The sequence below is a fragment of the Trachypithecus francoisi genome, unplaced genomic scaffold, assembly GCF_009764315.1.
Source record: "Trachypithecus francoisi isolate TF-2019V2 unplaced genomic scaffold, Tfra_2.0 Lachesis_group2, whole genome shotgun sequence".
NCBI lineage: Eukaryota > Metazoa > Chordata > Mammalia > Primates > Cercopithecidae > Trachypithecus > Trachypithecus francoisi.
In genome coordinates, this window is record NW_022681465.1 from 115,329,398 (window position 1) to 115,356,648 (window position 27,251).

At 41.6% G+C, this 27,251-nt stretch overlaps 1 protein-coding gene across 5 annotated transcripts; it reads left to right on the top strand.

Annotated features, from left to right (window-relative positions):
• The first annotated feature begins 1,284 nt into the window (after positions 1 to 1,284).
• ZNF354C (zinc finger protein 354C) lies at positions 1,285 to 26,238 on the top strand. 5 transcript variants are annotated; one of them, XM_033180254.1, is made up of 5 exons: positions 1,285 to 1,758; positions 3,106 to 3,184; positions 16,190 to 16,354; positions 16,853 to 16,948; positions 18,642 to 26,238. In XM_033180254.1, exons 3-5 carry the CDS (start codon positions 16,321 to 16,323, stop codon positions 20,054 to 20,056), a joined length of 1,545 nt encoding a protein of 514 aa, XP_033036145.1. In that variant the 5' UTR covers positions 1,285 to 1,758; positions 3,106 to 3,184; positions 16,190 to 16,320; the 3' UTR covers positions 20,057 to 26,238. The 5 variants fall into 5 exon arrangements, with proteins under 5 accessions (XP_033036145.1, XP_033036143.1, XP_033036142.1 ...); XM_033180252.1 differs by having other exon boundaries at positions 16,228 to 16,354; XM_033180251.1 differs by having other exon boundaries at positions 1,286 to 1,731; positions 16,228 to 16,354.
• Positions 26,239 to 27,251: the final 1,013 nt, after the last annotated feature.

Below are 27,251 nucleotides of genomic sequence, written 5' to 3' on the forward strand. Positions count from 1 at the left end.
TAGTCTGGGGTCTTTAAGTCTTTAATCTAACTGGAGTTGACTTTTATATATGTTGAGAGAGAAGGGGTCCAATTTCATTCTTCTGCATGTTGTTATCCAGTTTTCCCCAGAACCATTTATTTAAAGACATAGTCCTTTCCTCATTGTGTGTTCTTGGCACCTTTGTTGAAAATCAGTTGGCTGTAAGTGGGTGCACGGATTTCTGGGTTCTCTTATTCTGTTCCATGGGGGTGTGTGTGTCTATTTTTATACAAATATCATGCTCTTTTGTTTACTAACACCTTCTAATTAGATATAAGCTCACTCCAGTTAGAATGACTATTATTAAAAAGACAAAACAAAAATAAAAATGACAGATGCCAGTGAGGATTTGGAGAAAAGAGAACTCTTATACACTATTGGTGGGAATGTAAATTAGTACAGCCACTATGGAAAACAGTGTGGAGATTTCTCAAAAAACTAAAAATGGAACTACCAAACAATCCAGCAACCCTACTACTGGTAAAGGGGGAGAAATCAGTATATGAAAAGGATACCTGCCCTCACGTTTGTCACTGCACTATTCACAGTAGCCAAGATATGGATTCAGCCTAAGTGTCCAGCAGTAGATGAACGGATAAAGAAAATGTCCTACACAGACACACTGGAATACTATTCCGCCATAAAAATGGATGAAATAATGTATTTACATCAACATGGATGGAGCTGGAGGTCATTATGTTAAGTGAAATAAGCCAGGCACAGAAGGACAAGTACTGCATGTTCTCACTTACATTCGAGAGTTAGAAAACTTGATCTCATGGACATAGACAACAGGAGGATAGATACCAAAGGCCAGGACGGCCAGAAAGGAAGGGGAATGAAGAGAGGTTGGTTATGGGTACAAACATACAGTTAGATGGAAGAAATAATTTCTAATGTTTAATAGCAGACTAGAATGACTATACATAGCAATAATATTATGGATATTTCAAAGTAAATAGAAGAGAGGGCTTGAAATGATACCAACGCATAAAAATGATAAATGCTTAAGGTGATGGATACCCAGTACTGTGACCTGATCATTACACAGTCTATGCAGTTAACACTCACATGGATATTACGTAAATTATTTTGTATCAACAGAAAAATAATCACAACCAGCGGTGGGAGCTACAGCACAGGGATCTCCCGAAATGCATCTAATTTCGGATTTTGTTTTTCAAACCACTCCGCTTGCCTAACAAGTGCGCGGGCTGTAGGCAGCATGGCCAGCAGCGGGAGGCCTCCTGCCTCGTGTGCGGCTCGCGGACTCCCTCGCCCTGCAGCCCCTACGCGGACTGTCGCCCTTGAGAGCTCTCGCTCGCGGAGGCGGTTCCTCTCCCCGAGGTCGCTGCGCGCACCGCGGCGTCCCCTGGGAAGTGTAGTCGGCGCGGGGCCCGAGGCATGCCGGGAGTGGTAGTTCTTCCAGGGTCAGCGGGGCTTCGGGGACAGCTCGCGGCCTTTCGGGGGTTCTCCTGGCTTGGGCCATCCCGGCTTGGCTAGAATTGCCGGCCTGGGGCCGAGGCGCTCGCAGTGGCCTCTTCCGGGCCGGCGTGGATCCGGGCCTCTCCAGCGAGTGGGCCGCGTGCAGCCTCGTCTGGGCTTCTGGGACCAGCCCTGCGCGGCTAGGGGCCCTTGGCCACTGGGTCCCGGGGCGCGTCGGTCAGCGGCCTGGACTGCGGGAGACCCGCGGAGGGAGCGCCTCGCCGGGTGAGCTGGGTGCGCCGGACCGTTGAGGTGGGGGTGCCAGCCTTTTGTCATTGTTCATGCTGAGATTTGCTTCTGTGCGTTTTCTTCTCAGTAACGGAAATAATAAAAGCAGTAGCTGATGCCCGCCAAGAGCGCTCCGGTGCCAGCCACCGGACTCAGCGCATCGCCCGAACGCACTCCGCGCATCCCTGCTAACAGATAGGGGGGCGGGACGCTGTTCCCGCTCTGTCGGGGGAAACCGAGGCAGGGTGGCGAGGTCATTGTCCAGACGTAACTGGGCCTGGGGCTTGGATCAGGATTCCCCTCCCGGCTCTACTACTTTCCGTTGTGACTTTGGGCAGGTCACGACCTCCTGATTCTCAGTCTCCATCACGTCTGTAAATGCGAAGATTAAAAATACTGCCTGGAAAGCACTCACCGCTTCCTGGGAGGAGGTGCGCGTCGCCGCGTGACCGAGGCCTTGTACGGCAGCTTCCCCTGGGCTGCTCGAGGCACCCGCTGGAGCTGGCCCAGCAGAGCCCCAGGTTGGCTCCATGCCAGGGGGCACCCTGAGGAGTCGCAGCAGATCGCAGGCTTGGAGGCCCTCACACTTGCCTGGCTGCCCCAGGCAGCCTCTTCCCCTGCTCTCTGTGGGGCAGGCTCAGTTTCCACCCCTCCCACCTGGGGTTTGTGTTTGGGCAGCGACGGCTGTTTCCGTCTGTGGATGCCATTAGGGGCGGCACCTGTGGAGTATTATTTAGGAGGGACAGCAAAGCTCTGGCATGTGTCTTGGGTGGGGACAGTGTCTTAATCCTGTTACTTTGGGTAAAGTGGGGTAAGGCCGGACGAAGATGTAGTAAGAGGCTGGGAAAGCTGAGTGGTTGGATTATGCCCACAGTTCCTTGGGGAGAACACAGCACTCCACGGAAGGGCCACTCAGGGCAAGCAGTGGGGTCTGTCACGAGGGTGGAGATGCGGGGAAGCCTCTTTATCATGGCTTCCACAGGGAGGAAAGGGCGAGGCAGGGCAGTCAGGCTGAGGATCAGCTAGCTAGGCTGGAAAGTGGCACCCGAGGAAACTGGATATTCATTGCAACTGTTAGGGCGGGCAGTTTAAAGCTAGCTAAGGACTCCAGACATCCATGGGTGAGTCACAGTTTGCCTAGAGGTAGCTGAGAGGCCCTCAAGTGGAAGTTAAAGAGTCAAAGTGCAGAAATAGAAGTATGGAGAAGGGATGGAGGTTGGCAAATTGCCCTAGTGAACGCTCGTCTTGGTTTACATCATTATGTGGGGTGGCTTTTTTGAGACCTGATGGACGTTATGGGCGGTTGTAACTTCCTCTGTCCAAGCCATCTCCTGACGCCAGGGTTCCTCTTGACACCTGTTTCCTCTGCAGACCCACTGTGTCCACACTGCTCTCCCTGGGCAGAAGCACTGAGGAGGAAGGGATGGCTGTGGATCTGCTGCCCGCTCAGGTGAGAGTGAGTGAAGTCTGTCTTTTTCATCCATTGGCTTCTGGATGCAGAGGTGGTAGATACGTTTCCAGACTTTGTCCAGGTACTTTTTGGTCCAACTAAAACGATGAAGAATCTGGAGCCTCAAAAGTTTTTCCCAGTGTCTTGGGCTTAGTGAGGGGCTGCTGAGGAATGTGCCTCTTTTGTCCCCAGACCACTCTTAATTCACCCCACTCACTTTGTGGTCAACATTAGAGGCAGTTCTGAGCATATGTTTCCGGCTACAGTGATGCTTAGTGGGGAGAATGGGGCGTGAAGCCGTCTTTGTCTTCACAGAGGATATAGTCACACTTGGGGCTAAGATGTGGAAGGGCCGGAAGACACTCTCCACAAGCATTTACTGAGCCCTGTGTACAGGATCCTGTGCAGCACACAGGGGATGGAAAAAGGAAAGCTGTCATTTCCATCTTCTGGGAGTTCGTGGTATCGATCTTAGGAAACATAATTAAATGTTCAGGGGAAATATCCCGGAAGTGGGGGCATTCTGAGTTTATGCTGGAGGCCAGGACTGGTATTGGTGCTTAGAGAAGACTAAGGGCATCCCAGAAGGAGTTCAGCATGGCTTGGGCTTTGAAGCCCAGAGGTGGGGAGGACGCAGGCCTGGGGCCTTCCCCTCCTAGCGAAGCGGGGATGTTATGCTGTCCAGATGTCCCTCTCACCTGTCTAATTGATGCCTCTATTTCCTTCTCTGATTCTTCTCTTTTTTCCCTGCTAGTTTAGCCTCCCTACCTGGGCTCTTTTATCTTGTTCTTTCCCCATTCTAGATCCATTTTCATTACTTTAACCCTCAGCTTTCTGAGTATCTTCTCCAAATCTGTCCTCAGGCCTGACCTTTTTCCTAGCACTCCTGTCTGTCATTCCGACGTGGAAGTCCCATCTTTCCTTCAACACCAGCTCCCTTTCCTAGTGTTCTCCCTTCTGTGCATTTTCTCTTCTGCCATAACCCCAAAGCCTATTTTTCATTGACTCCTTTTCCAATAGCCCATAGACTAGAAATACGGACTCTGGAGCTTGACTTCATGGCTTCGAATCCAAGCTAGCGATGTGGCCCTGAGCAAGTTATTTTATCTCTCTGTACCCCATTTCCTCAATTTTGGTGGGGTAATAATATACATACCTCACTGAGTTGCTGTGAGCATTAATAACAGTAGTAGATGGGCACAGTGGCTCACACCTATAATCCCAGCATTTTGGGAGGCCAAGGCAGAAGGATTGCTTGAGCCCAGAAGTTTGAGACCAACCTGAGCAACATACTGAGGCCTTGTCTCTATAAAAAGTTAAAAATAAAGTAGCTGGGTGTGGCAGCTATAGTCCCAGATACTAAGAAGGCTGAGGTAGGAGGATCACTTGAGCCCAGGAATTCGAGGCTGCAAGTGAGCTATGATTGTGCCACTGCGCTCCAGCCTGGGCAACAGAGTGAGACCTTGTCTCAAAAAGAACCCCCAAAAGTAGTAACTGTAAGCATATTTACTGTCTCCGACTAGCTGGGATTACAGACATGTGCCACCATGCCCTGCTCATTTTTGAATTTTCAATAGAGACAGGGTTTCACCATGTTGGCTGGGCTGGTCTCGAACTCCTGGCCTCAAGTGATCCACCTGCCTTGGCCTCCGAAAATGCTGGGATTCCAGGTGTGAGCCCCCACGCCCGGCACTGGTTGAGTATTCTGTAGAATGCCCCTCCATTGTGATTTGTGTGATGTGTTTTCTCATTATTAGCCTGGAGTTTGGGTTTTGGGGAGGAAGGTCACAGAGGTGAAGTGTCAGTCTGATCACATCATACTACAATTGCATACTAATAACATGACTTATCCCTGTTGCTGTTCCTCTTTATCACCTGCCTGAGGCACTGTTTGTCAAGTTTCTCCACTATACAGTTACCTTCTTTTTCTGCCTTCCCATATACTGTATTCCTTGGAAAGACAACACTATGTGTAGCCCACACTTAACGGCGTGGCGAGATAGGCAGCACTCCTATAGGTGAAGAATCAACATATATTATTTGGAAATCTGTATGGAGGATTGTCACTTCTCTCCATTTATTTATTTATTCAAACATTTATTTATATCATATGGCAACCGTGGCTCTTTCTGCTCTCTGTACATATCAATTATGCTTTAAAAACTTTTTTTTAGTGGTTACCCTATAGTTTTCAATATAAATTTACAATTAATCGAAGTCCACCTTCAAATGACATTATACTGCCCCATGGGTAGTGGAGGTGTCTTATAACAGAGCACTCCCTCTTCCTTCCCCTCCTCCTTATGGCATTGCTGCCATTCATTTCACTCATCCATATGCTGTCACCACCCAGTACACTGTTACTATTATTCATTTAAGCAAATAGTTATCTTGTAAATCAAGAGTAAGGAAAATACAAGATTTTATGTTATCATCATTTGTTCCTTCTCTGTCTTCCCTCCTGTCTTCACATAGATTCAAGTTTCTGATCTATGTTATTTTCCTTCCCCATGACAAGGGAGGACTGTTGGTAATGAATTCCCTTAGCTTTTGTTTGTCTGAGAAAGCTTTATTTCTCATCCTTGTTGAAGGATAATTTCTCTGGATATTGAATTCTACATTGGTGATTTTTTTCCCTCAACACTTTAAATATTTTGTTTCACTCTCTTCTTCTTTACATGTTGCTCATGAGAAAATCCACTGTCATTCTTATCCTTGTTCTCTATAGGTAAGATTTTTTCCCCTGTCTCCTTTCAAGATTTTCCCTTTGACTTTGGTGTTCTAAAGTTTTACTATAATATGCCTAGGTGTAGATATTTTGGTAGTCATCCTGCTTGGCCTTCTCTGACCTTTCTGGATTTGAGGTTTGGGGTCTGCTGCTAATTTTGGAAAATTCTCAGCCATGATTACTTTGGATATTCACCTGCTCTGTTCTCTCTTTCTTCGCCTTATGGCATCCCAATTACATTGTAATTTTAAATGATCAAGTAGAATTGTATTTTTAACATGGAGGGATATACATGCTATATAGTAAGAAGATTAGGGATATGAAATAACAGTAATCATTTATCATTTCTCACAGTTTCTCTGGGTCAGGAATGCAGGTGTGTGGGAGAAACAGCTTGCCACACAAAGTCTGGTGTCTCGGCTGAGAGATGTAAAGACTGGAGGCTATAGAATCATTTGAAGCCTCAGCCGTTCACGTGTCGGGTAGTTGATGCTTGCTGTTGGCTCACTGCTGTGATCACAGATAGGGCTGTTGGAAGGCGCATCTACCCATAATGTCTCCATGTGTCTTGGGCTCACAACATGGTGACTAGGCTCCAAAAGTGAGCATCCAGTGGAGAGGTGTATTATTTTACTACCTTTCCTTGGAAGTTACATGCATCATTTCCATTGAATTCTACTGGACAGCTTCAAAGGAAGGAAACATAGAACTCACTTCTTGGTGGGAGAAATGTCAGTGTCACATTAGACAAAGAGCATGTAAGAGGAGAGAGAAATTGATGTGGTCATCTTGGGAAAGTATAATCCTCCACATCTGTCAGAATTAAAATATGTATATAGCCTGTAATCCCAGCACTTTGGGAGGCCAAGGCAGGCGGATCACCCTGAGGTCAGGAGTTCAAGACCAGCCTGGCCAACATGGCAAAACTCTGTCTCTACTAAAAATACAAAAATTCGCTGGGTGTGGTGGCACACGCCTGTAATCCCAGTTACTTGGGAGGCTGAGGCAGGAGAATCATTTGAACCCAGGAGGTGGATGTTGCAGTAAGCTGAGATTACACCACTGCTCTCCAGCCTGGGTGACAAAGCGAGACTCTGTCTCAAAAAAACAAAACAAAACTATATATATATGTGTGTGTGTATGTATATATATACACACACACATACATATATGTGTATATATATGTGTCTCTTTTTAGCAGAGACAGAGTTTTGCTTTATACACATATATGTACGTGTGTGTGTGTATATATATATGCATAGACTTTGATCCAATAATACTTCAGTGTCTAACATTTTATCTTACAAACATAGGCATACCCAGAGATATCCATATGAGACTGGTCATTGTGCATTGTGACAGCAAAACACAGAAACCATCTAAATAATACTAAATAAGGAAAATGGTTAAAATAGTTATGGTATTTATACAGTGGAATATATCATGCAGTAATGAAAAGGAATACACTTTGGAAGGCCACGGTGGGTGGATCATGAGGTCAAGAGATTGAGACCAGCCTGGCCAACATGGTGAAACCCTGTCTCTACTAAAAATACAAAATTAGCTGGGCGTGGTGGTGTGCACCTGTAGTCCCAGCTACTCAGGAGGCTAAGGCAGGGAGGCAGAGGTTGCTGTGAGCCAAGATGGCGCCACTGCACTCCAGCCTGGCGACAGAGTGAGACTCCGTCTCAAAAAAAAAAGAATGAGGTTTGAGGTTGGACATAGTGGCTCACGCCTGTAATCTCAGCTCTTTGGGAAGCTAAGGTGGAAGAATGGCTTAAGGCCAGGAGCTCAAGACCAGCCTGGGCAACATAGCAAGACCCTGGCTCTACAGAAAAACAAGAGAATTATCTGGGCATGGTGGTACACATCTATAGTCCCAGCTACTCGGGAGGCTCAGGTGGGAAGATCACTTGAGCCCAGGAGTTCAAGAGGCTATTATTGTGAGCTATGATTTATTGCACTACTACACTCCAGCCTAGGCAACAGAGTGAGACCCTGTCTGTTTAAAAAAAAAAAGATTTCTATATGTGGATGTGATAAAGATCCATGAAATGCTAGTAAAGCAGGATTGAGAATTTTCCCATTAAAAAAGGATACATGTGTAACCACTGCTAGTTACCTGTAGAATGGGACCGCTAATTGGAGTCAGGAGAGAATCCCTAACATGGCACTGCGTGTTCTTTTGTATCCTTTCTATTCTTTAGTGTGTGTCTGTTTTCATATTGTTTAAAAAATAGTCAAAAGAACACATGTGTGTGTAATTGGATATAAAATCTGGAATATATTTCTAAAAGGAACAACTTGTCTTGAGTAATAGGATTTAGTATGATTTACATTGTTTTGTTTTTGTTTTCAATTTATTCATTTTTTTCTGAAATTTAATTTAATTTTAGTTTCTGATTATGTTTAATTTGTATACTTTTTAAAAAGCAAATGAAATTTTAAAAGAAAAAGAATGCTTTTTTTTTTTCTGGAAATATTCTAAGGCCTAGGGGAACAGATTGCTGGTAAAGATGGAAGTTGGGTTTGCCGTGAGTATCCTGTTTACAGCAACATGGAGCCTGTATTAGTGTGCCAGGGCACCATAATAAAATACCAGAGACGAGATGGTCTCAACAATGGAAATGTGTTTTCTTGCAGTTCTGGTGGCTAGAAGTCCAAGATCAAGGTGTGGGCGAGTCTGGCTTCTCCTGAGGCCTCCTTGGCTGGTTGATGGCTGCCTTCTCGCTGCCTCCTGTCACATGGCCTCTCCTGTGCACGAGTATGTCTGTGTCCTAATCTCCTCTTCTTATAAGCACATGCCATGTTAGATTAGGATCCAGCCATTTTAACTTAATTAATAATCTTTAAAGATCTTGTTTCCAAATACTGTTACATTCTGAGGTATAGGGGTATAAGCCAGAAATAAAATTAGAAGGCCCCCTGCAGCTGTCTGATTGGACTTCCTTCTCGACCCTCAAAATTTAACCTGAAAGACTGGTTCAGGCCGTGACAGGAAGTAGGGGTTGGACATGCCTCATTGTACCCCTCCAGCATTAATACCAACAGAAACCTTAAGTCTGATAAGAAACATTTACAGTCTATTCTCTCTAAAGCCTGCTACTTGGAGGTTTCATCTGCCTGACAACACCTAGGTCTCCACAACCCCTTATCATGACCCAAACGTTCCTTTCTACTGATGATAACTCTTTCAACCAGCTGCCAATCAGGATATATTTACCAAAAAATACAGAAATTAGCAGAGCATTGTGGCATGTGCCTATAATCCTAGCTACTCAGGAGGCTGAGGCAGGAGAATCTCTTGAACCTGGGAGGCAGAGGTGGCAGTGAGCCGAGATCACGCCACTGCACTCCAGCCTGGGAGACAGAGCAAGACCCCATCTCAAAAAAAAACAAAAAAAACCAAAATCACCAGATACTTACTTTTCTAGCTTTAATTATAGATAAGGTACAGGCTTGTGACCCAAGCTGGACCTACTTCAGACTTTCAATCAGGAGCTAGAGATATGAGGAAACAGGAACAGAGCAAAGGTCTCCAACCCCCAGTTTTACAGACCGGTACCAGCTCCTGGCCTATTAGGAACCACGCTGTGCAGCAGGAAGTGAACAGCAGGTGAGCGAGCATTACCAGCTGAGCTCTGCCGCCTGTCAGATCAGCAGCAGCATTAGATTTCACAGGAGCACAAACCCTCTTGTGAACGGTGCATGTGAGGGCCCTAGGCTGTGTGCTGCTTATGAGAATCTAATGCCTGGTGATCTGAGATGGAACAGTTTTATCCTGAAACCATTCCCCCAACCCTGCTGTCTGTGGAAGAATTGTCTTCCATGAAACCTGTCCCTGGTGCCAAAAAGATTGGGGACCTCTGATGTAGAATACAGTTTGGTAATTTGTGGCAACATCAGTGACTTGAATTCCTAGAGGAAGGAGGAGTGGCACAGCAAAAGCAGTAGCTGTCTCATGCTGGTGAGGCTGTACCATCTACTTTTCCATGACAACAGTATTCTCACAAGTCTGGTTTCCTAGTGTGATCCTGGCCATGGTCCAGAATGTTGCTGTCCTAGTTTCTGTTTTATTTTCCAAGCCTAGTTCTGTGACTATCAGTTTCCCTGGAGCTACCTGGTCCTTCGTGTAAATGAGCCAAAGTCAGTTTCTATTGCTGGAAACCTAACAAACTTCACATTTCTTATAATCTTCTTATAATGCCACCTGCCACAACCCAGATTCTCATCTTTATTTTAAAAATACAGCTTAGACAACAAGTGTTTCTAAGTGAGAACATGATAAGCATTTTGGGTAGAGTTATCTTTCCTTGTGCAGTACTTTCTCCTCCATTTCCAGATGATTAGCAGCCTTGATCTCTCTCTTTTTTTTTTTTTTTGAGATGGAGTCTCGCTCTGTCGCCTAGGCTGGAGTGCAGTGGCACAATCTCGGCTCACTGCAAGCTCCGCCTCCCAGGTTCACGCCATTCTCCTGCCTCAGCCTCCCAAGTAACTGGGACTATAGGCGCCCGGCTAATTTTTTGTATTTTTAGTAGAGATGGGGTTTCACCTTGTTAGCCAGAATGATCTCGATCTCCTGACCTCATGATCCTCCTGCCTCAGGGATCATGAGGGATCACAGGCGTGAGCCTGGGATTACAGGGGTGAGCCACCGCGCCTGGCCCTGATCTCTTTTTTTAAATGCCAGTAGGACTCCCTTAGTCACTGTGAAGAATAAAACACCCTCACACATTGCTACTCACTCTAGGGAGGTGGGGGGAGCTACCACACACTCATGAGAACAACTGGATGACATTATTGATAAGATGTCTTTCAGGTCTGGAGTTCTAGGAGTCTGTCATTTTCTTTTTTTTTAATTTTTTTTATTTATTTTTATTTTTTATTATACTTTAAGTTCTAGGGTACATGTGCATAACGTGCAGGTTTGTTACATATGTATACTTATGCCATGTTGGTGTGCTGCACCCATCAACTTGTTAGCACCCATCAAGTCATCATTTATATCATGTATAACTCCCCAATGCAATCCCTCCCTCCTCCCCCCTCCCCATGATAGGCCCCAGTGAGTGATGTTCCCCTTCCCGAGTGCAAGTGATCTCATTGTTCAGTTCCCACCTATGAGTGAGAACATGCGGTGTTTGGTTTTCTCTTCTTGTGATAGTTTGCTAAGAATGATGGTTTCCAGCTGCATCCATGTCCCTACAAAGGACGCAAACTCATCCTTTTTTATGGCTGCATAGTATTCCATGGTGTATATGTGCCACATTTTCTTAATCCAGTCTGCCACAGATGGACATTTGGGTTGATTCCAAGTCTTTGCTATTGTGAATAGTGCCGCAATAAACATATGTGTGCATGTGTCTTTGTAGTAGAATAATTTATAATCCTTTGGGTATATACCCAGTAGTGGGATGGCTGGGTCATATGGTACATCTAGTTCTAGATCCTTGAGGAATTGCCATACTGTTTTCCATAATGGTTGAACTAGTTTACAATCCCACCAACAGTGTAAAAGTGTTCCTATTTCTCCACATCCTCTCCAACACCTGTTGTTTCCTGACTTCTTAATGATCGCCATTCTAACTGGTGTGAGATTTCTTAATATTTAATGAGCTTTGCTAGGCTCACTGAGTTTTTAAAATATATTTTTAAAAAGATACATGTGCTTCCAGCTTGTGGTAATAGAGAAATAGCTCTTTTCAGACTAATTCATCTGTGGATTACTACTACACTCTGGATAAAATATAAGAAACCTTAACGTACTGGAGAGAAATCAAAAGCAGACAGATATTGGACACCTGTGTATATGTGGAAGAAGGAATTGTCACTAGATAAATTTTATGGTTTTTACAGCTTTTTGCCTGGGAGTAGGCCACAGTCAGCACTAACAGAATGATCAAAACTTGGTCACAAACTTACAGTCTTACTGGTGTGAAGAACCACAAGATAGAGTTTGAGGCAAACTTAGCAGTTGGAAAGTGAGAGGAGGAATCTTGGAAAGGAGAGAGGCAGAGAAGGGAAGCCCCAAATTCTGTGCACAAACTGTGCCCAAATCTCTAGCTGACCCCTGAACCATACATGCATAGGACAGACTCAGAGTAGCCCAAATAAGAACTGAACAAAGATATTTGATGCCGCCCACTAGAGAGGTGGCAGAGTTTGGAATTTGACTCCAACTAAATTAACTACCTGCTTAAAAAACTCAGTGCTCTTCAAAGGAACATAGCAAAATCCAGAGTTTCTACACATTGTGTACTGTACAATTTCCAGGATAAGGTAGGCATATGAAGAAATGGGGAAGTGCAACCAAAACTCAAGAGGAAGACAATCAGTGGAGACAATGACCTGGAGGACCCAGATATTAGAGTTCACAAAGATTTTAAAACAACTATTATAATTGTACTCAAGGACTTAAAGGAAAATATACATGTAAAGAATGAACTAATAGGAAATGGAAGCAGAGAAATAGAGATTGCGAAAAAAATAATTCTAGACTATGAAATTTTAGAACTGAAAAATCAGATACCTGAAATTGTAAAAAAAAAAAAAAAAATTAGTGAATAGGCTTAACTTTTGGAAATGAACATAAGTAGAAGTCAGTGACAGCTGAAGATAAACAGAAATTATCCTATCTGAAAAACAGGGAGAAAAAAGAGCCTCAGTTACCAATTAAATGATATTAAAAGGTCTAATATACATGAAGTTAGAGTTCTAGAAGGAGAGGGGACAGAGAATGGGACAAACTATATTAAAAGGAAATAATGGCCTAAAATTTATCAAATTTGGTAAAAAACATAATTTTACAGATTTATAACATTTGATGAATCTCAACCTGAATAAATACAAAGGAGGTCACAGCTATACATATCATTGATCAATGACATGCAGTAGAAATATAGTGTGAACCAAGAATGAAAGCCACATACCTAATATAAAATTTTGTACCAGCCACATTAAAAAAGTAAACAGAAGCAAATAAATTAACTTTAATAATATATTTTCTTTGACCCAGTATGTCCAAATATTATTTCCACATGAAATCAATGTAAAATTGTTATTGAGATAACTTGCATATATGTTTGTGTATGTATGTATGTATATGTTGGTGTGTGTGTGTATATATGTTTTTAAGTAAATCACCTGGTATGTATTTTATACAGATAACATATCTCAATTCAGAAGAGCCACATTTTGTGTACTTAGTAGCCACATATAGCTAGCTGGTCTCTACCATATTGGGGAAAGTCATAGAGAAATCACAGAAACCAAAGATTTGAAAGCAGGCTGAAAAAAACTGTACTACATGCAGAGAATCAATATTTGAATGACCATTGGCTTCTCATTAGAAACGACAAAGACCTGAAGCAATAGAATGACATTTTACATGCTGAAAGAGAGAGAGAGAAAAAAACCAACCCCGAATTCTATATCCAATGAAAATACTCTTCAAGAATCAAGATGAAATAAAGGCATTTTCAGATAAAATAAAATTAAGCTAATTCATTGCCAGCAGGCCTGTACTATAAGATACACTAAAAAGGAAGTTATGTAAGTTAAAAGAAAAATATACCAGAGGGGAACTCTGATTTTAGGAAGAATGAAGAGCATTAGAAATGGTAGCTATCTGGATAAATATAAAATACTTTTTTTCCCCTCTCGATTTCTTTAAAATGCAGCTGACTGCTTAAAGCAAAATAATACTATTGTATTATAGGAGGGAGTTTACAATGTAGGCAGTTATAATGTAAATAACAACCATGAAGATAGAATTTATTTACATCTGAACTGGAAAATCTCTATCTTTTTATCTGGGAAAGCTCTATATTTTTCTCTGGAAATTCTTGGATGTCTATTTTTTTTGACTCTTGGCCAAAACAAGAAAAAGGCAGCATTTTTTTTTTTTTTTTTTTGAGACAGAGTCTCGCTCTGTTGCCCAGGCTGGAGTGAAGTGGTGTGATCTTGGCTCACTGCAGCTTCCCTGAGTTCAAACAATTCTCATGTCTCAGCCTCCTGAGTAGCTGGGACTACAGGTGCATGCAACAAGCCTGGCTAATTTTCTGTATTTTTAGTAGAGATGAGGTTTCACCATGTTGCCCAGGCTGGTCCTGAACTGCTGAGCTCAGGCAGTCCACCCACCTTGGCCTCCCAAAGTGCTAGGGTTACAGGTGTGAGCCATCGAACACAGCCATCAGCTTGTGTGAGTTTGTTGTTGTTTTGTTTTGTTTGTTTTTTCAGAAGGAGTTTTGCTCTGTCTCAAGTGATTCTTCTGCCTCAGCCTCCCGAGTAGCTGGGATTACAGGCATGCGCCACCACTCCCGGCTAATTTTTGTACTTTTTTTTTTTTTTTTTTTTTTTTAGTAGAGATGGAGTTTCACTGTGTTGGCCAGGAAGGTCTTGAACTCCTGACCTCAGGTGATCCACCTGCCTCTGCATCCCAAAGTGCTGGGATTACAGGCATGAGCCACCATGCCCGGCCTGGCTTGTGTATTTTTAAGATCTCAATGCCAGTGGCTACTCCTGGTAAGCTTCCTTACTGATGGCTTGCAACTGGCCTGAAAGATTTGACAGGACTTGTTTGATTACATAAAATGCCCCTGCTGAGAGTTCCTCCTTTGAGCTCTCGGACACCAAGATTCTTCACACAGATCCAGAGTCATGGCATGGTCTGTGCAAATAAGGGAGGCTGCACGTGGAGTGTCTCTTGGCTTTCTGGTGCTTCCCTGAACTCTGTCTCTTGCTGTGTGGTACCTTTTGCCTTTAAATAAAAACTTTAACGTGAATATGCTCAGTGTTAAGTTCGGTGAGTGCCGTCAACTCTCTGAACTGGGAAAATCTTTGTCACAACTATAGCATAAAGAAGAGTGGTGATGTCCTCTATACTTGCAAGATTCTTGCATTCTACGTGAAACGATACCTTAGCTCTAAATAGGTGATGAGTAACCAAAAATGTGTATTATAATTATTCAAGTAACCACTAAAAATACAAAGAGGTCTAACTAAAAAGTCAACATATAAATTAAAATAGGCCAGGTGTTGTGGCTCATGCCTGTAATTTCAACTTTTTGGGAGGCTGAGGCAGGTGGGCCATGAGGTCAAGAGATCGAGACCATCCTGGCCAACACTGTGAAACCCCATCTCTACTAAAAATACAAAAATTAGCTGGTGGCACACGCCTGTAGTCCCAGCTACTCAGGAGGCTGAGGCAGGAGAATTGCTTGAACCTGGGAGGCAGAGGTTGCAATGAGCTGAGATCGTGCCACTGCACTCTGGCCCGGCGACAGAGCGAGACTCTGTCTCAAAAAATATATATAAATATAGTAAAGTGGAATTTAAGAAAATTCAAAGCAAAGGAACACACAAACATATACACACAATCTCCCTAAGTGTAAAAAACTGTAAGCCTAATGATAGGGTATAAAGTAATAAGTGAAAGATTGCTTTTCTGCCCCTCTCCACAAATATCAAAGAATAACGAGGGTGACAGCTTGTATTCTTCCAGATAGTTTTGCATGCATCATATATGTATATACAGATATAGAGTTTTTCAACAAATACGGATTCTTTTGTGGCTGGTTTTTTCATATGAATCAATAATATATCAAGGTCAAATTCCAGTGTCATATAGATCTACCTCATTCTATTTAATGGCTGCATAACATTTCATGGCATCAATATACTGTAATTTGCTTCTCCCTTCCCTTATTGATAGATATATAGGTGGTCTTCAATTGTTCACATTGTATTTCTTTCTTACTGCTGCTGTAACAAATTACCACAAATGCAGCATCTTAAAACAGCATAAATGTATTCTTTTACAGTTCTGGAGGTCAGAAGTCTGAATTCAGTTTTGCTGGCTTGAGGTCAGGCTGTCGGCAGGGCTGGGTCCTTCTAGAGGCTCTCAGGGGAAAATGTATTTCCTTGCCCTTTTCACCGTCTAGTGTTTCCCTGCAGCCCTTGGCTTGTGGCCCTTTCATCCATCTTCCAAGCATAGCACTCCACTCTCTGCTTCTGTCATCACATCACCTTCTCTTGAGAAAGATCCCAGGCTGGTATTTACACTCCTTATTGGCAGGAACTTTGCCTGTCTTCCCCTACTCCCACTGCATGTGGCATGTGGCATTGTTCCCAGTGAGTACTCCATAAACACTTGTTTAATTAAATAGCTAATGGATGGTTCCAAAAATTACATAAACAGTTGATGTGAAATACTTAGAATCCTGAGGCTTTCTGTCCATCCCACTGTCACTTTCTTACTGTGTCTTCCGTTGAAGAAGACGGTCCTGGGTGAGCAGGAGTGCATTTGCCATTACAGGAGTCCGTGACATTCAGGGATGTGGCCGTGTTCTTCAGCCAGGATGAGTGGTTGCACCTGGACTCTGCCCAGAGAGCCTTGTACCGGGAGGTGATGCTGGAGAACTACAGCAGCCTGGTCTCACTGGGTAAGACTTTTTGCCTATGACGAAGAATCTGTTATAGGAACGCCTCACAGATCCATCTTTGGGGTTCCGAGCCTGTAGTTTTTTACGCTAGTGAGCCCCTGGGAAAGGTTGAATTGCTGCAGAGTTGAAAGTGTACATTCCTGTTGTGATGCCCTTCTTGCTCTTTGTTTCTCTACCCTCCACTCTCCCTCACGTCCCACCGCCAGTCAGAGTTTCCTCCTTGGAGTAGGCCAATGAGTAGATGCCAGTTTAGATTCTGGAAAACATATAGGGCCCCCCATCTTAGAGGTATTCATTGCCAGGGCCCTATAATGTTTCTGAACTGAGACCTTCCCCACCCATTGACAGCTCCAGTGTCCCTGAGAAGTGCTAGTGCTGCCTTGTCTGCCTCTCAGGCCTTGCGTCCTTTGCTGTGTCGGTTCAGAGTGAGTAGTATGGGAGTTCTTGGATTGCTCTTCAGGCTATTTGTTCAAGCTTCCTTTCCTTCCTCATGAGCAGGGAGTCCATTTTCAATGCCAAAGTTGATTCATCAGTTGCAACAAGGAGAAGATCCCTGCTTGGTGGAAAGAGAAGTCCCTCCAGATACCTGTCTAGGTAAGTGAGAGGCTGGGAAATGGGCACAAGAGAGTCTTTATAGACAAGTAAGTCACAAAGAGGCAGTTCTTGGGAAACTCTTGGAAACACTGAGTTCTATTGAGATGCTCAGGCCAGTTGTACTTTGTTTGAGTTGTATAGGTTAAAGTACACACAATTACCTAATTGCAGTTATCTAATGTTAACCTATTTTCTGTCATGGATTGATGAAAGGAAATCAGGTTTCAACAGAGAGTAGTTTAGAGTCACCTCAAACTAAATCTTTTCACCCAGAATCAAAGCTGAGGTTGGGGCTTGGACATATTTCAGGACTTTAAGACATATTGACTTCAAATCTCCTGCAGGTTTTCATTATTCTCAAGAGATTCCTACAAAGAGAGTGAGTGCAGTCTTTTGGTTGCAGCTTATTAGAAGAAATGAATATGTCTCTCTTTGTGATGAAATAAAAAGGGGAAAATACAAAGAAAGGTAATATGAAAAAAACTGTTATTCTTCCAATCACCAGGGATAGACTGTTGCACAGGGGCAGTTTACTCCATATTTTCCTCTTTTTTATAATGAGCATCTTAAACTTCAATCACATAGAATCGTCACAGTCATGCTGCAGGGCTGTTGTAATTTTCAAAACCTGAATGTCCCCCCCTCCTTTTTTTTTTTTTTGAGATGATTCTCTGTCACCTATGCTGGAGTGCAGGGTGTGATCACAGCTCACTGCTCTGTCACCCAGGCTGGAGTAAAGGGTGTGATCACAGCTCACTGCTCTGTCACCTAGGCTGGAGTGCAGGGTGTGATCACAGCTCACTGCTCTGTCACCCAGGCTGGAGTGCAGGGTGTGATCACAGCTCACTGCTCTGTCACCCAGGCTGGAGTGCAGGGTGTGATCACAGCTCACTGCACTCTCTGCCTCCCAGGCTCAAGCGATCCTTTCATCTCAGCCTCCTGAGTAGCTGGGACCACAGGTGCGTGCCACCACACCTAGCTAATTTGTTGTATTTTTGGTAGAGATGGGGTTTCACCATGTTGTCCAGGCTGGTCTCAAACTCCAGAGCTCAGGTGATCCACCTGCCTCAGCCTCCCAAAGTGCTGGGATTACAGGTGTGAGCCACCATGCCCAGCCTTCCTCTTTTTAACAGACTGTTTCCCCCTTCGCAGACTACGATATAAAATCAGTCACATGAAATAAAGAAATTTAAGAAAACCAATCCAAATATTTAAAAAAGTATTGGGTATGGAGTTTCAGAGAGAACATGGGGAGATAATATAATGAAAGGGACATGTGAGTAAGAAGGAGAAAGTAGACAGGCTGCCTGCTTCATTGCCTGGTATATGCAGAGTGGAAAACGATGACAGAGTGGAGTATCCCATGGAATTCAACGTGGGCTTCTCATTTGGCATTTTTCTGTATCCTCATATCTTCTACCCAGCCTGTTCTTCTGCATCTAACTTTACTCTACCTGGGTGGAATCACTTCATTTTCATTGTTCATTTGTCCTGTGTATTCTCCCATGCCATTCCTTAACCCATTCACCCCTTTCCTTTATCCCATCCTGTTCTTCCCAAGATTCAGGTCAGCATTTGAAATCTGATTGTACGCTCTGCTTTTATATATACTGTTACCAGTTTTCTTGTCTCACTGATATATCCGTTTGTTTCTTCCAGCAGAGGAGGCATTAATTCTTCTGATTCGTTTTAGGTTCCAAGACTTGGCCTGAAACAGAAGCATTGCCTCATAGACAGGACATTTTTATAGAAGAAACGTCTCAGGGAATGATAAAGGAAGAATCCATTAAGGATGGTCACTGGGACATTAACTTTGAAGAAGCTGTGGAATTTGAGAGCAAGACAGAAGAAGAGCAAGAGAAGAAACCTCTTAGGCAAATGATAGTCTTGCATGATGAAACCATTGGTGAAGATGGAAACCATACAAGTCTTGAACTGGAGAAAAGCTTATTTATAAATACAGCTCTTGTCGCACAACAGAGTGTTCCTATAGAAAGGATACCCAATATGTATTACACATTTGGGAAAGATTTTAAACAGAATTTTGATCTTATGAAATGCTTCCAAATTTACCCAGGAGGAAAACCTCACATCTGTAATGAATGTGGGAAGAGCTTCAAGCAGAATCTTCATCTTATTGAACATCAGAGAATTCATACAGGTGAGAAACCCTACAAATGTAATGAGTGTGAAAAAACCTTCAGCCACAGATCATCCCTTCTTTCTCATCAGAGAATTCATACTGGAGAGAAACCTTACAAGTGTAATGAATGTGAGAAAGCATTTAGCAACAGTTCAACCCTTATCAAACATCTGAGAGTGCATACCGGAGAGAAACCATATCGATGTAGGGAGTGTGGTAAAGCCTTTAGCCAGTGTTCAACCCTCACTGTACATCAGAGAATTCATACTGGGGAGAAACTCTATAAATGTGGTGAATGTGAGAAGGCCTTCAACTGTAGAGCAAAACTTCACAGGCATCAAAGAATCCATACAGGCGAGAAACCCTATAAATGTAGTGAGTGTGGGAAGGGTTACAGCCAGTTTACCTCTCTAGCTGAACATCAGAGGCTTCATACTGGAGAACAGTTGTATAAATGCTTGGAATGTGGGAGAACCTTCACACGTATTGCAACCCTTATTGAACATCAGCGCATTCACACTGGACAAAAACCTTATCAGTGCAATGAATGTGAGAAAGCCTTCAACCAGTATTCATCCTTTAATGAACATCGGAAAATTCATACTGGGGAAAAACTTTATACATGTGAGGAATGTGGGAAAGCCTTTGGTTGCAAATCTAACCTTTATAGGCATCAGAGAATTCATACCGGAGAGAAGCCGTATCAGTGTAATCAGTGTGGAAAGGCGTTCAGCCAGTATTCATTTTTAACGGAACATGAGAGGATCCACACTGGGGAGAAACTGTATAAATGTATGGAATGTGGGAAAGCCTACAGTTACAGATCAAACCTTTGTAGACACAAAAAAGTTCACACTAAAGAGAAACTCTATAAATGGAAGGAATATGGGAAACCGTTAATCTGCAGCTCCTCACTCACTCAGTATCAGAGATTTCTTAGAGGAGATAAGGCCTATGAGGCTTAGTTCATCTCTCAAATAATCCAGGACTTCTCACTGGGGAATAAGGAGAATAGTCAATAGGGTACAAACTCCTAATAGATTTGTCTTTTTTACTTCTCCTGAAGGAAATATGTTAGTTGCCACTAAGTAATGATAAAATGATCAGTGAAATTATGAAGAGCACTGACTTGTTAAGTTTTAAAAGAACCATAAATTTGAAGGTTTCTAAAAACCTATGAATAATTAATAGAAAAAATGTAAAAGGCCTAACTTTTAAAAAATCATGAAAAATAGTTAAATATACATTTTGTTTCTCTCATAAGACCATATTCCCTTTATAAGAGTAAGCTTCAATGTGTGAATTTTCTTTTAAAAACAGTCACTGAGTTATTAATAATGTAAATAAGTGTGTGGCCTTCTTTAAAATAGCCGGCCAACATAGGAGGTGCTTATTTTCATAAAGGGAAGCTAAACATAAAAAGGAATTATTTAAATTTAACTCTTCACATGGAAATAATAAAGCTCTTCTTATGAGCTGTCCCACCAGCAACTTATGTATGTAAACATACGTATATATACATATGCATGTGTGTGTGTAAACGTAAAAGTCCTTTATTATTAAAAAAATGTAGTTTTATTAATTTAGAATTTAGTTCTTAAAATCTTGCCCAAAGGTAGACTCTCTTACTTATCTTCTGTCATTTCTTAAAATGATGTTGTTTTATATAACTGAACTGAGTACTATTATAGTACCGTAGAAGGCAGATTAACTGAAGCAGCTGGAAAGACTGTCAAGCACATACTTTGTTATCTGTTGCAGAAGCGGTATATTTGGCAGAACCTGAGGCTACATGTCTGGTAGCTCATTAGATCCAGGAGAGGTTTAATTATAGCCTTTCATTGTACTAATGAAGAACCTGAACTTCGTGAACAGAATCAAGACTAGAATCTAGGTCTTCGGTTCTGGTGTTTTGTGATGATTATAGACTTATTTCCAACCTGAGGTCCCAACAGTCCTATTTGTTTTGTAGCCTGGTTAGACATAGTTGCAGTAATTTAAAGTTACTGTTTTATCTATAAGGGTTTCCTCTCACCTTAATCTTAATAATTGACTCACAACTATATTCTTTTTTCTTATGAGTCCCTAATTATGCCTGCTTTTATTATAATTATACTTAAATCTGTAAAGCTAGCTGCGGTCCAGATAGTGTAATTGCTTTTGGATACTTCACATGTAAGATTGCCTTCTTATTACACATATTTTAGGAATTATTTTGTGGAAAGCTATATATGAAGAGTTAATTATTAAGCATTCTTTTCATCAATTTAAATGTTTAGTTCCCCCCAGGCGTTTTTCCTCCAACTTTATATTTGACTTTCATTCAATTCACAGTTGGTATCATAAAAAAAAAATTATTCTAATACAATTAGCTAGACCTTCTGAGAAAAATATTAGAATTAAATCCAAGCAGTCAGTATATTTCTTAATTGACTGGTTTTAGCTTATCAGAAAGTTATTGTTTTATGTATTTAAATACATTTACAAAGAAAATGAGGCTTTTAAACAGCCCTCAATATTTAACATTGTACCCAGTAGTGGTGAGCATGCTTAGTACCCAAATTTTGGTTCCTAAATGCCATTCCCCACTAAAAGGAACCAGGGTTCCTTGGAGAAGTGGCTGATTCCATGTTTGGAGCAGGGGAATTGGGTGGTGTGGCTAAAATACTTTTTTTTATTAAGAAAATAAAATAAAAAGCCAGATAGTGTTTGAAGACTAATGGGGTAATGTCAGAAGGGGACAGGCGCCCAGTCGAAGGTATTCTCACGGGCCAAATTTAGGACAACTTAAAATCAAAAAGAATAATCACTGATATTGCTGATAATGCTAAGAAGGAAAAGAAGTTCATAATGATGAAAGTAAAAAAGAAAACTCGTTATAAAATTATTTGAAGAATGTCTTCTTTTAAATGTACATAGAATGATAGATTTGGAAAACTAACCATTTACAACCCTTAATGTGATTAAATCTGGCAAAAATCAATGGTAAAACCCATTAGGTGAAAAAAATTTTAAGGAACTTTGTTTACAAGGTGTCAGAAGATCACAGATACCTATTGCAAAAGAATTGCCTTTACAGTGAGATTTGGCTGTCAAACTGCATTTCCCTACTTCTGGAATAAGCCAACATTATGTGGCTCTTGATAGGATGCAGTATGAAGCATGTGTGATCATCCTTGATGTACTGCCAAAAATGTTTACCCCAAATTTAATTAAATCTTTTGTCTAGACTTATCTTCCTATTTAAAGAAATACAAGGAGTAGAGGAACAAGTTGAATTACACATTATGGAAATAGACAAGTCCAGAGTTGGTACAGGACAACTGGTCTGGAATTTTTTTTTAAGTTTATTTTAAAATGGTTTTCTTAAATGTACTTTTTAAACACAACATGAGGAAGGTGTTAAAACTGGTGTAATAGCTCAAAAATCAGTATTCCAGATTTCGGGAGGAATGAAGAGGGAGATATTCAGAAACCTTCACCAGATTCCACCCACCTTGATCATAGTGGATTAATGATGTGCTTTGTGGATGTGGTTAGTCAATGACACCAGCTTGACGGATCTTTCTTTCTGCTCCACACCCCATTGAGTTATCTGGTCCCCTTGGCTGATGAAGAACCATTAGGCGAGGAGCACTGGCATCATCCAGGATGATGTTCTTCAAGTGACTGACCAACCGCTCAGGTTGAGGAGCTGCAACAGCCTTGGGGCCCTCACAGACTCGCCACACATTCCAGGCACTGCACTTGCCAGTGCGCTGATTAAGAGTCACTGAGAACTCCACCTCATCTCCTGCCTGGAGCCCAAGGCCATCCTCAACTTCATTCACATGGAAAAAGAGCTTCTTGCTATCTCCTACTTCATATGGTTAATGAAGCCAAACTGATCTTTCACACATTCCACTGTGGCCCTACGCAGGGGTGTGAGGTTGTAAGCCATAGTTTGTGCATTTTGACCCTGGTCTGGACTTTTCAAAAAGCAAATGTAATACAATAAAGAGTGGTCTCTTCTAGATTAAGGCAAGAGGGATAATCAAATGGAAAGTGTCATCCTTTATTAGCTTCTGATTCATAAAAAAAAACCTATAAAAGACATTTGGGGGGCTATTTGGGGAAATAGGAAAATGGAATGGGTATTAGATAAATGTGGTGTGTTTGATTTTTCTAGAAGTGGTAATTGAGTTACATTGGATAATGTTCTAATTCTTAGGATATGCATGCAGAAGTTTTTTTAAGTTTGAAAAGTCATGATGTTGACAGCATATTTTCAAATAAATATGTACAAAATTAGTCAACTTTTTTTTGTGGTGGATGTAGAGATGTTCATTGATCATTTAAAAAATTTTTCTATATGTGTCAATTTTTAATAAAAATTAATGCAAAAAGTGATTGGATAAAGTGATGAATCTTTCAATCAGAATTCTTCATTTATATTCTTAGGAAGTTCCTGTTTGAGAGTTAATCCTCCAGTGATGTAATTGTTGGAAATAAAGTAACTAGGTGGTACTGGGTTCCCTTTAAATGGAATGAGCATGCTCCACTTTCTCTCTCATGCTAAATGTAACTAAGGCATGGAGCAGCTGTCTGGGCACCCCCAAAAGTAATAACAGGCAGATTTGGGAAGGAAACTGGAATTTGAAAGGAGATCATTGTGGCACTCTTGGGCATTCCTGTGGTGAGGACAGAGATGGCTGAGCAGGCATCTAAACCTCAGTTAAGAACCCTTCACTCTGGTTAGAGGATCTCTGGGCCAAAAAGGTTTAGGAGAATCCCCATTGCTTTTCTTCCCTCACTATCTTCCTGCTACTTGGACCTGGAAGTGATGTATCCATGAGGTGTGTAGCAGAGAGGAGAACCTAAACCCTTGGATTTCTAACCTGAAGATCAGGAAGAGGAAGTGGCTCCTGAGAGCTGGAAGGTGTCAAGATGGTGACAAAGATAAGGAAGCTCAAGAAAGTGATCTCATAACAGTTGTTTATGCAATCTGGGGCTCTCCCCTGGTCTATACATGTATAGGTCTGACGCGATAATTGTTCAGGTCTGACACTGGGCGAAGAGAGATCCAAATAGCACTGAAAATACTTAGAAAACTGGACTGACATTAGAACCACAGCCCATAGAAGATGGATTGGAACTGGTGACCAAGACTTAATCAGTTAAATTGCCTGCTGGAAAAAATATCCTAACATTTTCTGGAAGAATTGAATACCCAGAGGCCCATAATATTCAAAATGTCCAAGATGCAATGCAGAATCACATGAAATACGTAAATCAGAAAACTTTCAACAATTCAAAGGAAAGACAACAGACACTAACCCCAAGATGACACAGATGTTGGAATTATGAGATGACGACTTTAAAGTAGATATTATAACAATGTTTCAGAAAGTGTGGCCATTCCAGAAATTGATGAAATGTCAAATTTTTCAGTAGGAAAATAGTAATTTGACTCACTTCTAATAAATAGAATATGATAGAAGTGATGCGGTGTCACTTAAAATATTTGGTTATGAAAAGGCTATGGCTTCTGCACAGGCATGTGCTCTCTTAAATCACTTGTCCTTTGGGAAGCCAGTTGCCTTATCGTGAGGACACTTAGCCTATGGAGAGTTCCACATAGTAAGTAACTGAAGCCCATGGCCAACAGCCAGCAACAAACTGGCCTTCTAGCAACCATGTGAGTGAGGTTAGAAGTGGATCCTCCCTTGCCTGAGCCTTCAAATAGGACTGCAGCCACAGCCAACTACTTGCCCATAACCTCATGTGAGACACTGAGTCAGAAAGACCTAGCTAAACCACTCACTTCTGGCTTCTTAACCCCCGGAAACTCTGGGTTAGTAAATGTTTTAACTGGTAGGTTTTGGGGTAATTTGTTATGCATCAACAGATAACTGATACAGAACTTGGTACTTGGAGGTGGGCAGCTGCCATAATGAAAACCCAAAATATGGAAGTGGTTTTGGAACTTGGCAGTAGGTATTAAGTAGGCATGTGCTGGTAAAAAACTAAAGTGCTTTGAAGAAACGATAGCAACCTCATGGTCTGACAAGGCTGTAGATGAGGACTTCTAGAAAAGTGAGGTAAATGTTTATGGAAAACTGGAGGAAGGAAGAACTTCTGTAGTGGCAGACTGAAAGTAAAACATGTGCCTAATATGATCTCACTAGAGAGATTTCCTGGCCGAGTGTTGTAGGTGCCATCCGGCTTCTTGATTATAGTAACATGATGAGAGATTAAAAACTATAGGAAAGACCATCAAGCAAAAGGATCCAGGGCTCAATGGTTTTGGAAGTAGTCTCATCAAGAGAACAGGATTTGCTAAAATTAAGAAATCACTTCTCAGCAAAGATCAAATGTAGAGAACTCCTTGGAAAACACCCTCCAATGATGAAGCTCATTATAATATTTAATGAAAATTAATAAAAAGAGTTGACAAGGGTGTGGAAAAATTGGAACCTTCACACACTGCTGGTGGGAGTATAAAATGGTGCAGCCTCTTTGGAAAACAGACTGGAATTTACTTCGAAGATTAAAGATAGAGTTACCATGTGACTTAGCAATTCCACTCCTAAATTTATACCCAAGAGAAATGAAAACAAACATTGATATATGTACATGAATGTTCATAGCAGCATTATTGATAATAGAAAGTGGAGACAACCCAATGTTCATCAACCAATGAATGAGTAGGCAAAATGTGGCACATTTGTATGATGAAACGTTGTTTGTCAATAAAAAGAAAACACTGATAAATGCGACAACATGGATCAACCTTGAAAATGTGCTGAGTGAAGGAAGCCAGTAACAAAGGACCACATATTGGATGGTTCCATTTATATGTGATTTTCCGAATCAGCAAATCCATAGAGACAGAAAGTAGATGATTGATCTCCAAGGGCTTTAGAGGGTTGGAGAAAATGTGGGGTGACTGATAATGGATGTGAAGTTGCTTTTTGGAATAATGAAAATTTTCTAAAATCATTCTAATTATTGCGCAACTCCGAATATACTATAAGGCTTTGGATTGTACACTTTATATGGGTGGATTGCATGGTATGTGAATTCTATCTCAATTGAGTTTGTTGTAAACAACCTATTGCAAATGCTTATGTGTTAATGCCAATCTGTAATAAAATTTTATGTGGTTCATCTTTGTAAATGTTCTTTCACACTGATAGCATTGTCGGATGCTGATATCTGTCCATAAGCATATTATTTCAATTGGGCATATCCAATTGTGCTTGGAAGTCATTTATAGAATTTCGTTAGATTCTTTGGATGTTTGCCTTTCAGCACACTGTTACATTGCAGATTAATCAGAAGAGTTGGGTGGATCCTCCTCAGTTGTACTGTTAAGTGAATTTTGAAATATGTATATTTCTTTTGCATTTGCATTATGATCTAAAAAATGCTGCTGGAATTGGAGTTTGTGCTCAGAATCCATATGTGTGGAAAATATTTGTGAGAATGGAGATATCACTTCTTATTTTAAACTTGGACAGCATGTCAAATATATAAAGCATTTTCACATTACTTGTGATTCAAATATTAGTTGTCATTGAAGTGACTTTGCAGCAGAGTAAGCTTTGCATATAAGCTCTGATTTGCCTTGAAATTTAAGGTTGAATTCATTAAGAAACATCAAGTTTGCAGCAAAAGCTAGTTTCTAAAGGCATCCCATGTTTAATAATAGTGTTTGAACAAAGTTCTTCTCATTCAGAAAAATTTCACCCTCAGCCCTGAGCCTAAAAAATCGCAAACTTTATTACTGCTAAGTCATTGAACTGCTGTGTGGCAGAGCTAGTCAGGATATTTGACTTCTATTTCTGGAAAAAAAAAAAAAAAGTCACAGAGCTAACAATAGTTAAGTCCGTAAGAGCAAATGAAGTTCACTTTTGACATTACTTGTTCAATAAGACAGACTTACCTATTTCCTGCATACTACCTGCTGATGAATAACTGCAGGTTTTAAATACCTTAAACTTTTGCAAGCTTTGTAAACTTGTCTAACCAAGCCTTGGAAAAAGTTCTTTAGGCCAGCACAGTGGCTAATACCTGTAATCCCAGCACTTTGGGAGGCCAAGGCGGGTGGATCACTTGAGGTCAGGAGTTCAAGACCAGCCTGGCCAACATGGCAAAACCCCGTCTCTACTAAAAATA

Bases quoted from the DNA above. Each gene is read 5' to 3' on its own strand.
- ZNF354C (XM_033180252.1), top strand. From the start codon at position 3,158: ATGGCTGTGGATCTGCTGCCCGCTCAG. The intron at 3,185-16,227 runs GTGAGAGTGAGT...TTGCCATTACAG, and splicing joins TGGATCTGCTGCCCGCTCAG to GAGTCCGTGACATTCAGGGA. The intron at 16,949-18,641 runs GTAAGTGAGAGG...GATTCGTTTTAG, and splicing joins CCCTCCAGATACCTGTCTAG to GTTCCAAGACTTGGCCTGAA.